This window comes from Nomascus leucogenys, chromosome 12 (assembly GCF_006542625.1).
Source record: "Nomascus leucogenys isolate Asia chromosome 12, Asia_NLE_v1, whole genome shotgun sequence".
NCBI classification, from domain to species: domain Eukaryota; kingdom Metazoa; phylum Chordata; class Mammalia; order Primates; family Hylobatidae; genus Nomascus; species Nomascus leucogenys.
The window spans coordinates 56,352,552-56,369,440 of NC_044392.1; the positions used below are offsets into that span (position 1 = coordinate 56,352,552).

Sequence of the window (16,889 nt, forward strand, 5' to 3'; positions counted from 1 at the left end):
ATTAAGGCTAGACATGGTGAGGGGATGAGACCAGACTGACGTGACCTTTCTTTGTGTTTTTCTGGAGCAGGGATTCCTGGTCACCTCCCTTGCTCTTTTCTTCCTGGATGAAACAAGAAGATAATCAGGGTGTCTGTGCACACCAGGACTCAGAAGACAAAGGGATGGGTTCTGATTTTGAGGACTCTGAGGACAGGGAAGGGGACCCAGAAGAAAGAGAAATGGGCTCTAATCCAAAGGACACAAACAAGAGAGAAGGCCATCTGGAGCCGGAGATGGGCTCCAACCCACAGGACTCAAGGCACAGGGAAGCAGTGCCTGACATCTGCACAGGTGAGGAGAAAGCTGGGATTTCTATGCAAGCTGCCAAATTTACACTTACTTCTAGCTCCTCTAGAATCATAACTAGGGACAGCATTCTCTGTAAGGGAGTTCCATAGAGGGGACCATTAAGCAGGATTCTGTACTGACTTGCCTTTCTTGTGTTAGCCTGAAGAGCATCCTTTTCTTCAGCCCAGTCTGAGGTGAGCTGTGAAGAGGCTCACTCACTGGCGCGGTACTTTACAGTGTAGAGAATGCTGCTATAAATTAACCCCTGGAACAACACTACAGTAGAATTACCCAGCTAGTATTAGAATCTACCTCACAGGGTTATTGGGAGGGTTAAATGAGTTACTAAGCACAGTACTGTGCAAATAGGAAGTATCCAGATGTTTACAGTTACGTCCTCATCTCCCTTTGCAGATAAGTCATCTCATTGGTAAGTGACCTGCCTAGGTTCATGTGGCTAACTCCCAAAGTGCCCATGGCCTCTGCTAAATGCCTTACTCTTACTGACCTGAAAGAGTGAATGCTGGGCCTCTACCCACCTCCTTGTTTCTGTCTTTGGGCATTCATTACTTTATCCTGCTCCGTGCATGCTCTGGGGACAGAAATGAGCTAAAATACTTTATGGCCAGGACTGTGAGAGGTTACATTCCTTCCCCTGTGACACAGTCCCAGACTCCCTGCCGCCCTCCTCCACAGTGCACACAAGCATGTGGAGGAGGGCACATGTGAGGCCTTTCACATCTCAGCAACTTCCCTCTGCTTGGGGATACGCAGCCAGAGACCAACAGGTGTGTGTCCCGGACCAGCCTCTAACCTGGGCTCACCAGCTCTACGCTCTGTAATCTCTTTTTCTATTCCTCACTACTATCCCCCTCCGCCGACCCATAGCAAAGTCCTGAAGGTGAGTTCAGTTTTTTGTTCCATCATAAGCTGTTTCAGACTGACCAAATGTACTTTAAAAATTAGTCCTGGGGGCTGGGCGCGGTGGCTCATGCCCGTAATCCCAGCACTTTGGGAGCCGAGGTGGGCAGAAAACGAGGTCAGGAGATCGAGACCAGCCTGACCAACATGGTGAAACCCCATGTCTACTAAAAATACAAAAGTTAGCTGGGCGTGGTGGCATGAGCCTGTAATCCCAGCTACTCAGGAGGCTGAGGCAGGAGAATCGCTTGAACCCAGGAGGCGGAGGTTGCAGTGAGCCAAGATTGCGCCACTGCACTCCAGCCTGGATGACAGAGCAAGACTCCGTCTCAAAAATAAAAAGAAAAAAAGAAAAAATTAGTCCAGGGCCTGGTGAGGCCAAGTGGTCTTTCTCAGGTTGGCAGACTGTTCTTGTCTTTTGAGACTAGAATCTTAAAAGGAATTGGTAGCTCTTGGAGTGAGTAAACCTTTTCTCCTGAGATCTTAGGGAATGTCCCACCTGGCACAGACTTGAATATCCCGAACACAGGCAGTCAGGCCTTCAGATGGCTCTGCTAGGCAGTGCCTCGGGTCCAGCTAGTGGGGCCTGGGCCCGAGGAGGCTGCCTGAAGAACTGGTGGGCAGAGGGGGCAATGAGTGCACTCTCCTTTAGGCCTTTCCCTGGAGGATCCAGTTGAGAGACGCTAGACTCTCAGGGGTCCTTGGAGGGGCAGGGATCCAGAGTGCCTGAGGGAGGGAATCACAGTTTTATTACTGAGGTTTCCTCTGGGCCTATCTTTTGAATGCCAAGTATAGTAATTCCCCACTGCGACCTTCTTCTGTTGCAGAAGGGCAGCTGACTGAGGAAGAAGGCGTTTCTGTCCGTGGGGAAGAGGATGACCAATCTGGTGTAGCTGACATGGCGATGTTCCCAGGACTGTCTGAGTCTGACAGCATATCCCGGAGCCTCCGGGAGGACGACGACGAGAGTGCTGGGGAGAACCGGCTGGAGGAGGAAGAGGAGCAGCCGGCCCCTCCCGTACTTCCCTGGAGGCGACATCTCTCCCTGGGGAGTCGACACCGAGGTGACAAGTCCGCCCACCGCCGCTTCCACCGGCTCCACCACCCCATGGCCGTGGACCTCGGGGAGCTGGATAGCCTGGTGGCCAGCATCATGGACGCGCCCACCATCTGCCCCGACTGCGGGGAGAGCTTCAGTCCCGGCGCCGCCTTCCTGCAGCACCAGCGCATTCACCGCCTGGCTGAGGCCGCTGCCGCCGCCAGCCTGGAGCCCTTCGGCCTGGCGGGGGAGTGCGACGCGATGGTGGGCATGATGGGGGTGGGTGTGGCGGGGGGCTTCGGGGCCGGGCCCCCGCTGGCCCGGCCCCCGCGCGAAAAGCCCTTCCGATGCGGGGAGTGCGGCAAGGGCTTCAGCCGCAACACCTACCTGACCAACCACCTGCGCCTGCACACGGGCGAGCGGCCCAACCTGTGCGCCGACTGCGGCAAGAGCTTCAGCTGGCGCGCCGACCTGCTCAAGCACCGGCGCCTGCACACGGGCGAGAAGCCCTACCCGTGCCCCGAGTGCGGCGAGGCCTTCAGCCTCAGCTCGCATCTGCTGAGCCACCGGCGCGCGCACGCGGCGGCCAGCGGCGCGGGGGCGGCGGCGCTGCGGCCCTTCGCCTGCGGGGAGTGCGGCAAGGGCTTCGTGCGCCGTTCGCACCTGGCCAACCACCAGCGCATCCACACGGGCGAGAAGCCGCACGGCTGTGGCGAGTGCGGCAAGCGCTTCAGCTGGCGCTCGGACTTGGTGAAGCACCAGCGCGTGCACACGGGCGAGAAGCCCTACATGTGCTCCGAGTGCGGCGAGACCTTCAGCGTCAGCTCGCACCTCTTCACGCACAAGCGCACGCACTCGGGTGAGCGGCCCTACGTGTGCCGCGAGTGCGGGAAGGGCTTCGGGCGTAACTCGCACCTGGTGAACCACCTGCGCGTGCACACCGGCGAGAAGCCCTTCCGCTGCGGCCAGTGCGAGAAGCGCTTCAGCGACTTCTCCACGCTCACGCAGCACCAGCGCACGCACACGGGCGAGAAGCCCTACACGTGCATCGAGTGCGGCAAGAGCTTTATCCAGAGCTCCCACCTGATCCGCCACCGCCGCATCCACACGGGCAACAAGCCGCACAAGTGTGCGGGCTGCGGCAAAGGCTTCCGCTACAAAACGCACCTCGCGCAGCACCAGAAGCTGCACCTGTGCTAGGGGCGGGGTCCGAGGGAGGCTGCCCTCTGGGGAGCCTGTGGGGGGTAGATATCCTGGGACGGACCCAGGGGAAGGAAGTGGGGAAGGGGCGGGAGGGACAATCTGAGAGTGACTGGGGAGCCTTTGGTGTTTGGGGTTTCCTGAAGTGGGAGGAATGTTGAGTAAGTTGTTCTTTCCCGGTGCTATACTTGCCTCCTCTCCATGGAAGAATTGTTCAGGAGATGCGCTTGGGGTGATGACTTCCTTAAATACACGCTGTAGTGGGTGAAGAGCTTGGAGGACCAGGCGCTTTGAGGACCCTGAGGAAGGGCAGTTCGTGGTCTGGGGTGGGAACAGGATGGCGGGCAATAGACTAGGGTAGGCCGCGATGGCCTGTAGAAGTCTGCGGGGAGAGGGTTTAAATGAGGGTTATGGGGCGAAATAAAACCAAGTATAAGTGATTCTATCTGGGTCCCACCAAGAGTTTGCCCGATCTCCACACATCACCTGTTGTCTCACAAAAAGTAGGGGAACCTTGTCAGTCACATAGGAAAGGATATTTAATGTACTTTTCCTTTCTCTGAGCCACAGTTAGCTGCTATTTTGAGGCATCCAAGGGAAAGTGGGCTGAAAAACGCCACACTCATTTCAAGGGGCAATGTCTGGGGTTTAGAAATTCATTTATAACTGGTTCTCAGATGTGGGAAATCCTGATTCTGTCCCGGGTTCTTTGCTACTTCCTTGAAAATACTCTAGCTTCATGCTGGGTCAAGGTGGTTTACCTGGATGACCCTCCTCCCCCGCCCTCGCCCCATCCCAGGTGTGTGCCACACCCAGTATTTCTTTCAGGTCTCAACTGTGGTGTTTTTAAGTGCAGGGAAAAGGAACAATCACAGCTATGTGTGACTTTCCTTTTCCCACCTCACCTTGATGTAGGTGTTTCAAGTGAACTTTAGACCAACTGTTGCCCAGTGACCTGCTAAAAAGTCAACTAGCTCAGAGTTTTGCTGGCCTTTATGTGAGAAATCCAGGAAAGTGTTCGCTTTGTTGGGATGCAAGACTCCTTGTACTCATTTGCCTTCACTTTGCATTTGTTAGTGACCTCCACTAACCCCCACTTCCATGCATATTGACGAGGGATCTAGTCTAAGTAAGAATGTCTTTTTCCTGCACGTGGAGGCACAGTAGAAATCTCAAGGCTTTACCCAGGAGAGCCCAGTCAGGGAGAGGTGTAAATGCAAAATTGCCAAATAGCACAAACAATGAATGTTTTCTGGTTGTTATATAGATGCCAAAATAGCACTTTGATATTTGCAAAGTGCTTTATGCTTTTTAATAATTGTTAGTTGTTTCTCACATCATTGTGAGTTAGATCAGTATTATGACCCCTGTCTTAGGGAAGGCCTGGGAACAGGAGTGTGCAGGCTGTCCTGAAGAGAGGCTGAGGACAGTGTGAATAATTGTAGCCTGACCTTTTGCATTCTCCAGCTCAGCTGCTAGGAAGACTTACTTGTCATGATTTATATAATAAAATAAGGACACTGAAAATTCTTATGCTTGATGAAAAACTTAGGGCTAGCCTAGAAGGGCCAAACTTGTCCTTATTGACAAAGCTGGTCTTTGTCGCCTAATTAGGGTATCCTAGCTATGTTCCATTTCTAGTAAGAGGCTGTAGTTAGATGACTCTTGTATAGATTTCAGTTACTTATGCTGAAGATCCCTGTGCTAGGTTAGCCTTTAGAAGTTAGAGTTGTGGAAAGCAGTATTGTTTTCTTCACTAGTGATTGTTACCCTACACATTTCATGGAAGCATCTTCACAAAATATTGGACACAGTGGAAGGGAGAAAAAAAAGCTACGAGATTGTTTTTACACTTTTAGCAAAGTTTCTGTGGATGCTAGTAATTTATACTTGATCAATTGTATTCTAGTAAAGAACCTCTTTGGGGACTGTAGGAAAGCATGTTTTTGTGGTTATAAAAACACTTAAAAATCCTGATAATTCTGGGCTTGTATAATGCCTGTTGATCTTGCCCTCTTAATCAGTTTATTGTTATTCACAAATGCAAAAGATTTTCAAACTATAGACAGTTTTGAAAGACATTAATTCTCGTTTTCTTCTAGTCAGGAGTAATACAAGCAAACAAGTGTCCATTTTGAATTCTGACTTGTAATCTGAATACCAAGCATATTAGACCCACCTGAAAATAATATAGCCAATTTCTAGGTAATCTTACTGCTTTGTGGGTTTCTTTCCATGTACGTCTACCTCTTCCAGCTGTTTTAAGTTTTCTCAAGTCTGTGCCTATGAAATCTCATCCAACTTTTGATTATTCATGGATTGATTATCCGCTTTATTGTTTTTTGCTGCCATTGCTATGCCTGGTCTCATCTTCATCAAGTATACTACATATCAGCAACTTTAGAGAATGAGTTCAACAGGGAGTGGAGAGTGAAGCTAATGTAAAATAGTTTAGTGGCAGTGGGAATCTTTGGACTTCGTTTACCTCTCTCATTATTTCTATTACCATGGATAAGAGAGTCAGCTGCTACGTTGATATCCCTTCTATGAGCACATTCTTAGCAGAAGAAAACAATCCAACTACCAACACCCGACTCTATTGGTGCATTTAAAATGTGATTCCATTTTTTCTTACAATTCTTCAGGGAACTTACCTGCATTAAGTGAGGTTAAATGCATTCAGGAGGTTGTTTCTTCTATCTAGTTTTAGAATAATATTTCTTCAGCAAACTCTGTTAACTGCGATTCACCCTTGAAAACGTTAGTTTGAGGACTTTTTCCACCAACTCATTAATGATGGTGGAAGCAAGTGTATTATTTGTCTCCTGGAGAATCTGGTGAAGAGCAGTCTTCCTGTGCTGCCCTTTACTAAGCAAAACCCGGAGCAGTTAAAATAGGCTAAATGGTTTTGATTAAATCTTGAGCTCCGAGTTGGAAGGAGAAAATGAGAAGTTAACCCCTTGAGCCATGTGGTCTCTTTACAATCAAGAGACTGTACATATGTGAAAAAATACAAATTAAGGACCTGTGTTCATAGACAATCTAAACTGTGTTTCTGAAGTTTGTGCACATTTTTCTTCACTGTAATGTTATTTTACAGCTGTTTGTTAAAATAGTGAATAATTTAATGATCCTAAAAGTAACAGGTTTCGTGTGAGTGTGCTTGTATACGTGAGAATTGCCTTATTTTCAGGTTGTTTTATTTAATGATGGTTCCTTGGACAGCATTCTGGTGTTCAGCAACCAATATGGAATATTTGTCATTAAATCCATATCAGTCTTTTACCATGTCATTCTTCTTTGCCACACATTAAATGTCACTCAGCTCTATCTATGGAAACTATGTTCTTATAGAACAAGGGTTGACAAACTACCAAACCTGCCCTGCATATTTTTGTACATAAAGTTGCATCAGAATACAGTCATACTCATACAGGCACATTTGCATATTATCTGTGTTACTTCACCCTGAATTTGCTGTGAGTGGGCCTCTGCCCACATTCCAATTAGAAAAACTATACCTGGTCAACCTGGAATTCTTGAGGTTTGATTAGTTTAAGCTACAGATTTTTTTAACCTTGCAGAGCTTTTTGGATTCTTTGCCTTTTAAATGAAGAGAGCAATTAATTGGAGTGAGGCCTAAGTTCCTGCAGTTTTATAGAAACTCCCCAGGCGATTTTAATGAGCAAACGGTTGAGAACTCTGTAGGACCAATTAGAGACCCCCCATTCTTTCTTGGGAATTACAGTAAGCATAATAGTACATAAGGCTCAAATCCTCTCCTCCGCTGGGGGATATGGAGGCAAAGGGCAGTGCAAGATGCAACAGGCTTTGTCTGCTCCTGGTAGGCCACCTTTCACACAACTGCTCCAAATAGTGAAGACAATATCATAAGTAAGAGCCAGGAAAAGTGCCTATCTTGGCTGTCCATCAGATGACAATGGAATAGGTGTGGAAGGCTGCTGCTGGCCTTCGCTGTCTTCACCACTCACAGTCAGCCTTCCTCCGCTTCTCTCAGATCTTTATTCCCCCAACTCAGCTCACAACAAAGCAAAACCCCAGGCATGACTCCTTTTCTCAGCTGCCCTTGGCATTCACATAATTTCCGTCCTCTCTGCCCCTGGTGGGAGGGAAGGAGCACACCTGGCCAGTCTCCAGCATGAATTGCCTAGTGCTTGCTCCTCTGTCTCCCTATCACAGCCGCAAGTACCTTGTAGATTGTAGTTTTCTGCTGCTAGACTGTTTTCAAGGTCATCTCTGCTAACCCAAAGCACATTCCAATGGGTTTCAATTTTATGCTGCTCCTGTGGGATCCAGGGCACTCTTCACAATGCTGTCTGCATCCAGCTGGCGCCCTGTCTCATTCCAGCAGCTGGGAATGCTCAGCTTTGGAAGCCAATGAGGTGGGTGGCAAGGTGTTCCATATACCATGTTGCCCCGTGTTTTTAAGAAGGTTGAAAAAGGTGTCAGTGTAAGTGCAATGTTTAAGTTGGCATTCCCACACATATATTTGAAGGATTTCCAACCTGAGTAAAAGAATTGCCAGACGCCATTTCCTGGAGACCAGGGATTCACTGGAAGCAGTTCTGTGCATTCTTTTTATCCACTGAAGACACGCCACTGAGATGCTTTTCTGAAAGCATCAAGGGCTGAAGTAGGGAGTGGTTCTGCCTGGGTGTTCTGATACCATCTGTGTATGACTGGCCTTCGCCAGGCCCCAAGGCTGTGACTCATTAAGAGCAGAGCCCCTGAGAAGTTCACCCCTCAGCTGAGTGGGCAAGTGCCAGGCATAGTGCTCAGTGCTAGAGAGACAGATATGAGAGAGAGATGCTTGCACATTCCAACACCATTTAAAGGTGAAGGCGAAGGCCTGTTTCATTTCCTGCCTGCTCAACCTGCTTGAGTGAATTATTTTGCCAACTATAAGTATGACTTTAAGGATTTGGCCCCTGGGGCTGCAGGGTGTGGGAAGTGGACAGGGGGAACTTCATGTCAAGGCTTCACATGTTAAGCTAGGGCAAGATGGTACATTCAGCAAAGGCTCAGCATTAAGCAGATTCTCTGCCAAGGACTCTGCAACTATAAGTCAGAGTCCCCACCACTGTTGCAAATCAGGCAATGGCCACTTTAGCTGGCTTTGTTGGGTGAGGGAAGGGACAGTGTGTGACCTTGGAAAAGCTAGTTCACTTTGTCAAGGGGCTGGAAAAGGATCTGGCTAGACATTTCTCTTGTCAAGTATAGCATTAGCGAATGTCTGAAATGAGGGTCAGTCACTTCAAGGTTTTAGCTGAAGTAGCTCTGCCGATTTCTGTGTTGAAGTTAATAGAGTTGGTAGAAATCACAGACATGACTTCACAGCCTGAGATTCACTGGACTGACACAGCCACCGTTGAGTGTTGCTGCAGCCTAGACCAAGCCCTATAGGTATTCTTGATCTTGCTCTCATCTGTGCAGTGGAAAGATGCAGGTATGAGGTGTGGGGAAATCAAATCAAACCAAATGACAAACATGAAGGCTCTTGTAAGATTTAGGGGCTTGTGTGAATGTTAGGAAGCAAGGTGGTTACCAGGCGGTTGTGCCCAGTGCTGCAGAGAAGGGGCTGCTGAGGGATGTCCTAAAGTCTTGTATCATAGCTCCTGGGATCCTAGAAGGAGGAGAGAGGCAGTTGCTGTGCATGTGGCCTGTGTCCTCTGGGATTTCCAGCTCCTGGGGCAGGGTGATGAGGGAGTGAGAAGCCATGGCCTCCCTTTCCTGAGAACAGGAAGAAAGAAGGAACTAGTTCTGCTTCTCCTTGAGGGTGTGCTGTGCGTGAAGTGTGCAGGGCAGAGTTTTGGCATTAACTGGCAGTGGACTTGAGCAAGGCATGACTTTTCTGGGTTTCTGATTCCTTTTCAGTGGGCACTGTCTCTATTGGTCCTGCCCATTTTAATTTCTAGTGATTGTCAAAGAATTTTAAAACCTTCTTGGGAAACATCTACAGCTTAATGCCAAAACAAAAGGCCGTATTAAAGTCAGCATTAAGTTCTGCAGTTCAGTGGTCATCAGATATCAGGGAAGGAGGGACTTAGTTCCTACTTGGCCCCACTTCTTGACCCTTCATAACCCTATGAGAGGTATGATGCTCCTTTCCCACTGAGGTGCCAGGTGCCACTAGAGCCAGGGAAGGGCTGGGAAACCACTTTCTCAAATAGCTTTGGCTTCACACAAACAAATAAGCACATGGAGGCTTGTGTTATGAAGTTTAGCTGCAGAAGTGTGCAGGTGCCAGAGGATGGAAATCATCTTACACTTTTATAGCCCAATGTCACTGGCAACAGACCTTAGAAATGAGCCATAATCTTCATTTTGCAGGAAGGGAAACAGACACAAGAAGGTAAAAAGATTTGCTTAACTTCAATGGCAAAATTGAAGTGAGAACCCAGGATTTTCACTCTTCGCTCTTATTGCAAAAATATTCTTCTTCTAAAACAAAAGAATACTCATTTTTTGCCCTCCTTGACCCCTTTGCTTAGTTTCTCTCACCCCCAACTACTTTTATTTCTATACCATGAAGCACCTGCCTGTCTCCATTTATGCAGCACCTACGTCCACAAGCTGATGTTCAGACAGGAGGTTGGGCTGTATGGGCCAGACAAATGGATTAGATAGCTGACTTATGGTTAAACCTGCCCTCTGCCCTCTTTCTAAATGTCTCTCATCCCAGTTTCCCCGCCCCCCCCTTTATGAATATGTTGGTAGGGCAACCTCCTAGTTCTATGCCTTCACCCCCCTTTTCATCTTAAAAGTAGCAAATCCGGGGTCACTATTACAGACGGTGGTCTAGGTGAACATTGAGAAAGCCATCTCACTTCCCAGGCCTCAGTTTCCTCATCAGTAAAATGAAAGAAGGAAAGAAGCCCACAGTTAAAGCTGGAATAAAGGTCCCTAGATCCTTCTTTAACTTCAATTTAATAAAAATTTTAGAGATAAGGTCTTGTCTGACATTGAATTCCTGGATTCAAGTGATCTTCCCCCTCAGCCTCCCAGTAGCTGGGAATACAGGTGTGCCCCACCATGCCTGATGAAGCTTTCTTTGCTCTAAAATCTGAACTGCACAAAGACATCGATCTGCCCTGTAGGAGCCAGGGAGCTTTTTTCATGTACCCACGATAGGTCAGCAATAGGTGTTTTTCTCTGCTGCTGAAAGAAGTTCCCATAATCAGAATTCGCTGCATATTTTACAGGGATCAGTGCAAAATGAAATGTGGGGTCCCATGGCAGCCCCTTAAGCGAAGCACAGGCCCTGGGTGACCTCACCAGCCTTGTGCCCAGAGAGCTGCTCTGCTCAGAGCTACACCAGGGATTTGACAGACTCCAGCTGGTGCGGGAGGCAGTTAGGGCCAGGCTCATGAGAAGGGTATTCCTACTTTAGTGGCCAGCATTCATGCTAAGATGACAATAGGCCCAGGGTCCATCTCACGCCCACCTCTCTGTCGCCAGTACCTGTTTTGGAAGAAGGGCTGACTGCATCAGTGCTGGTTCTTCCATTTCTTGAGGAAAGATTGCGCTGTTCAGTAAGGAGCTTCAGGTTTCCAGAACAGATTACTGACTGTTTTGGAGTCTGCAACTGACCTCAGTGCTCCCTGCCTTTGGGGACAGAGTGGCTAAGCCACTTTCTTTTCATCCAGCCTTCCCTCTCCACTTCCTCATAATGAACCTCTTTCATGCCGCAGATCACCAACTCCATTCTCTGCTCATTACCATTGGGTGGGATCTTGGGCCAAGATAAAGAATAAGAACGCCCCTCAAATTTCCACCGGAGTCCCCTGATGTCTTAAGAAGCACATGTAGACAGTGAGGTTGCGTGGTCCTCACTTGAGTCAACTAAGAGTGGGAGATTCTCTTCTGAATTCAATTTTCAAAAGCAGATTTTCCTTTTTTTATAGTATAAAAATGCTCTGGGCCTTGCACCACTTCAGGTTTTGGATCTAATTCCCAGTCCCTTTATAACCTTGGCAGCTGGGCTTCGCCTTCATCAGCCTTTCCCTTTCCCTGCTCGTGGGCCTCTCACAACCCCACTCTCTCTTTATATCACACAAATGAGTTTATTCTCAGCACCAAACGCACTGTGTGGCTTATCTCTTTCCCAGCTCTCATCATGATGATCCAGCTTCTTCAGGTTCATCAACACCATGAAAATTCATCTTTGAATTCCTTCTTGCTTTGTCATTCAAAGCATTCTGCTCCCTGACTCTCCATCCCTCCTGTCTCCATCCTAGCAGTTGAGTCTGCTTGTGTTTCATCCTTCCATCCATCAGCCCATGTGTCTATTTTGTGTCAGTCACTGGGGACAGAGAGATGACATGGTGAGTTACTGTCCTCAGGACATGGCAGTGTAGGGGTGGGGAACAGGATATATAAATGAAAAATTAATGGCAGTGGTACTATGCACAAAGCATGGAGGCTGTAAAAAGAGATGCTTTGGATGGTGAATAAGGAGCTAGGAAGGATGCACTGGCAGGAGAGCTTGGCACCCGCTAAGCAGAAGGAATGCAGTGCACTGGCCTGGGTGGATGTAAAAGCATGCTGCATGCAGGAAGCGCTGAGTTTGGAAAGTTGTTGAGACACAAAGTAGGAGAATCTGGGGACAGGGCAGGGACTGATGAGAATTAGTCTGGGGTGTTAGGCAGGGCCCAGGGCTTCAGAGACCCTCTATGTTATGCTAAGGCTCTCAGGCTCATCCTGACAGTCCTGGGGCTCCCCCTCGTGGTTGGTTTTAAGAGAGGGCGTGACATGGTGAGACTGGAGAGAACTCTGGCGACACTGCTGAGGATAGGTTTCATGAGTGACTCTCCGAGACAAGGAGGTCTTTTGGGGATATGAGTAGGAATGATGTTACCAGGGAGGAAGACGACACATTCAAGAGGTGTTGTGGAGGTGAAGTTGGTAGTGCTGAATGATAGGTGGGTGGAGTGGGGGCTGCCATCCAGGTTTCTGGCTTGAGAAAGTGTGTTCTTGGGAATTCTGTGCCCACACCCAGGCCTGTCTAAACTAGCGGCCATTCTATCTCAGGCCTGCTGCAGTTGCCCCTGTATTCTGTTTTGTTACCAACACATAACTCAGGCCTTTATTTCTTACCTAGATTCTTGAAGTATCCTCTTCATCTCTTTCAGTCCATCCTACAACATGCTGCCAAGGTAATCTTCCAGGGACAGCTGAACAATTCCCATTGCAGAGTGAATGATGTCCCAGCTTTTAGCATCACCATCAATATTCATAGCTAGAGGAGACATTCTTTTCCCATAGAGTCCAATTTTTGAGAGAACATGAGGCATGTTGTATGTGTGAAGTAATTGAATGTCAAGTTGTCTTTTTTTTTTGGAGACAGAGTCTCACTCTGTCACCCAGGCTGGAGTACAATAGCGCAATCTCGGCTCACTGAAACCTCAGCCTCCTGGATTCAAGCAATTCTCCTGCCTCAGCCTCTCAAGTAGCTGGGATTACAGGCTCCAACACCTTGCCTGGCTAATTTTTTGTATTTTTAGTAGAGACAGGCTTTCTCCATGTTGGCCAGGCTAGTCTCGAACTCCTGACCTCAGGTGATCCATCTGCCTCAGCCTCCCAAGGTGCTAGGATTATAGGCCTGAGCCACCGTGCCTGGCCCAAGTCATCTTTAATGGGGACACAGAACTCCTATTCTGAGGTCAATGAAAGAAGGAGGCAGGTCGTCTCCAGGGGTGGCCCTGTGTGATCCTGTTTGTGCCCATCATGTCTTTCCAGGTGTATCTTCCATTTCTCCCTTGGCGTGGTGCTCTCTGGTCTGGTCTCATTGTTCCCTAAAAGTGACCCCTTTCCCACTTGGGTCTTTGCAGTCTCCATTGTCTCCACCTGGAATACCTTCCCTCACATTCCTGTCTGTTGAAATCCTACCCATCTTCTGATATTTAGCCCAAATGCAAGGACCCCATGAATCCCCTATGGGAATGGATCTCCTGGAAGCATTTTCCTTTCTTATGGCACTCTTCACATTTACTGTGCACTGCACCTAACATGTCTCCTATTTTATCTCTTGCACTGGACCACTAGACTGGGAGCAGAAGTGGAAAATCAGAGGCCTTAATCCTGGGGCCAGCCTGTGAATGTGTTTTCTTAGTTTGCATATTTGTTCCCCACCAAATTTAATTTATTAACAAATTATAACCTATGTTAAACATACAGGAAAGCTGAGAATATGACATAATAATGTATATTTGGGACTTATCGCCAAGAATGAACAGATTTGCTGCTGACACCTCGCCACCCACTTTTTAAGATATAAATTATTGCACATACAGTTGGAACACTAGCCCACACATCCCTCTCCTGGAGCAGATCTTCACACTGCTTTTTCAAATTTAGAGTTAGTCACTAATATTTAGAAATCACGGGATTTCACGTCATAAGAGTTGGCCTCTGGCCACTTTCCTGCCAGTTCTCACCAGTCCATCACAGGCTCTGGGGCCCACCCCGGCCCTTGGAACCTGCCTATCTAGTCTGTGGCTTAGTCTGGCACCCGAGCTCTCTCATCTGCCCTCTGTACATGCTTTCCAGAAGGGGAGGGGCCCCCCCATGCCTCCCCGTCCTCCTCTGCACCACTGCTCGGGCTGTGCCCACTGCTTGGACCGAGGAATTCAAGGCCTCATTCAAGCCCCACTGGCTCCTGTGGCTTTTCCCAGTGACTTCGGCTCAGCTCCATTCTCTGTACTCATATACACCTAGCCCTTAAGCCGGTGGTTGAGCACTTGCCTGTGCTTTTATTCAGTCCTTTGTCAGGTACCATGCAAAGCCACACACCCAGGTGGAGAAAAAGGACTCAAAAATCCTGGCCAGGTCAGGCTTCCTTGTTCTTCCCTCTTAGCCTTTGCTGCCCCCGTGTGGTGCATCACGTGAGGTGCAGCGGGGCTTGGTGCAGGAGCTTTACCTGCTTGGCACCCTCAGGTGTAAGAAGGGATGGCAAATTTTGTTGGCCACAACACTGCGAGGTCTTTGTGCTTGTTCAGTTGAGACTGTTGACTCATCCGGCCCCCTCGTCTCTTTCTTTGAACTCCCCTCACTGCCCGTTGGAGATCTGTCATTTTCCTTCATTTCCCTGTGAAAATTGCCCTGGTGGTTTCGTAAGTGTAGGGTTTCGCTAGGCTGAAAAACCAGGGGAAGGGCTCTTGTCCCTGATTCTACCACCCTCCGTTGATTCCCATGGTACTTGGCATTAACATATGGATCGTGCGCACGCCTTACAAGAGCTGGAGAGATGCTGGCTCTTGCATTTTGTGAAGCAGCTGGAGAAGGAAGGGTGTTGCATTTTTCACCTAACCCCACTGCCTGGGGCCACTCGCCCGTGATGCTAGTGCTGATCATCTGTTCCTTGGGGTTTTGAAGGTGGTGGAAACCTGTTCATCTGGGCCAGAATGTGGTTCCCTTTTCTCTTCAGAATGAACACTGAAACTAACTCCATTGTGGTAATCAAATTCAACTGATTAATGATCTGTAAATTTCCTGTGTAAGAAAGAAGTCATTTTGATGTTGGATGTGACTCTCATCATGGCTGTGATACACAAAGGTCCAGAGGGAGACAGCTTTCCCTCCCCACACTCTGGACCCATAGCAACCTCCTCACCTGCTTCATTTCAACTCTGTCCCTGATGCCCCGATAGTATTTCTTTTGACTGTTTTCATTGATTGGTTAATAACTATGTCATCACTGAAGTCCCCAAACTTGTCTTGATTGGCCTCCTCTCTTCAGGGAAATTGAGAAGAATGAGAGAACCAGTGATTAAAGAGGAGATGGAGGGAAGAAAGAGCCTAAGGATATGGAAGAATAAAGGAAGAAAGTATGTGATTTAAAGAAGAGGAGAAAGGAGAGAGAGAGGCAGTTAAATCTGGGGATGTGGGATAGTAGACTTCTAATTTTGGGCTGAGTAGAAGGTATATTTTGGGAGAAGTTCACACTTGTTTTCTTTACTTGCCCAGGAACCCATGGTGTGGCTCATTGTGTGATTTGAAAGGGTGAAATGCAGGGTTATGTATGATCAGAATGGCCAACACACATATAGCCAGGAGTGTTCTAGAGACCTTCAAGGAAATTGGCTCCGAAGCTGGTAGAGGCTGAATGCATTTTTGATTCTCTCAGCCCTGCTCAGGGCCATTAGGAAAGGCATGCAAACTCTTTCAGATGCCTCTCAGGGATTCTCCTGGGTTCTAGAGAATCCCTTGCATGCGACTGGGCAAGAAAGAGATAACCCAATAAAGCTGGGGTTCTCCCAAGTGTCAGCACCCCATGCCAGTGCTCTGCTATACCACTGACAAGATCAGTTCAGGCTGCATGATTCCGTGGAAAGATAAGGACTTTCAAGGCCAACTCCCTTTTAGAAGGCCTAGCCATTAATCAGTTAGTATGACTGTGAACAAGTTTCCTCACCGGTAAAATGGGAATAGTCACCCCCACGTGATAGGTTTCTGATGAGTATTCAGTGAGGGAATATATGTCATATGTAGGTCATGTTGTACATGCCTGAAAGGTAGTAGTGCTTATTCAGTCTTCATCGCCCTTCCTGACCCTCCCACTACTCTGCCCACCCCCCATCCCCAGCTCCATGCTACTCTCCTAGGTAAAAGATGGTGACACCTGGAAATGAAAAGGAACGAGGAAAGTATGTATTAACAGAAACCACGCCTCCCTCCAGGTTAGGCATTAAAACATTTATTGCTCTTTACATTGAACTGCTTGAAGAAATAGGAGATTTAAAAGAAACGAAATGAAATCCTTTCTCATTTAAGAGGAGAAATGGAGCTCTAGTAGTTAAAAGTGACCCTCAAGTTAAAAGAGACCACAGGCTGGGCACGGTGGCTCACACCTGTAATCCCAGCACTTTGGGAGGCTGAGGCAGGCGGATCACGAGGTCAGGAGATTGAGACCATCCTAGCTAACACGGTGAAATGCTGTCTCTACTAAAAATACAAAAAATTAGCTGGGCGTGGTGGCGGGCGCCTGTAGTCCCAGATGCTCTGGGGGCTGAGGCAGGAGAATGGTGTGAACCTGGGAGGCGGAGCTTGCAGTGAGACGAGATTGCGCCACTGCACTCCAGCCTGGGCGACAGAGACAGACTCTGTCTCAAAAAAAAAAAAAAAAAGAGAGAGAGAGACCACAATTGCCACAATTGTTCAGAATGAGCCATTGAGATTTGGAAAAAGCAAATCATATTGTATTTCCTCTGGTATATGAATGATTAGGACAGAAAGCTCCTGGATGGGCCAGGGAATGGGCAGGTTTTGATGACAAGAGGAAGACAATAAGTTGGGCATTGTGTGAAAGGGAGACAACAGGACCTGGGCCTGTGCCATTGTCACCTTCTGTATGAAGCCAGGAGGATGGACTTTGATGACA

The 16,889-nt window shown here is 48.2% G+C and overlaps 1 protein-coding gene across 1 annotated transcript in view; it reads left to right on the top strand.

Annotated features, from left to right (window-relative positions):
• The window catches only part of ZNF697 (zinc finger protein 697), a 29,027-nt gene extending 22,245 nt beyond the window's left edge, over nucleotides 1-6,782 (top strand). The window contains exons 2-3 of the mRNA XM_030824757.1: nucleotides 71-333; nucleotides 2,079-6,782. Of these exons, the coding sequence (XP_030680617.1) occupies nucleotides 108-333; nucleotides 2,079-3,490 (1,638 nt within the window). The 5' untranslated portion in view covers nucleotides 71-107 and the 3' untranslated portion in view covers nucleotides 3,491-6,782. The remainder of the gene's footprint in view (nucleotides 1-70; nucleotides 334-2,078) is intronic.
• Nucleotides 6,783-16,889: the final 10,107 nt, after the last annotated feature.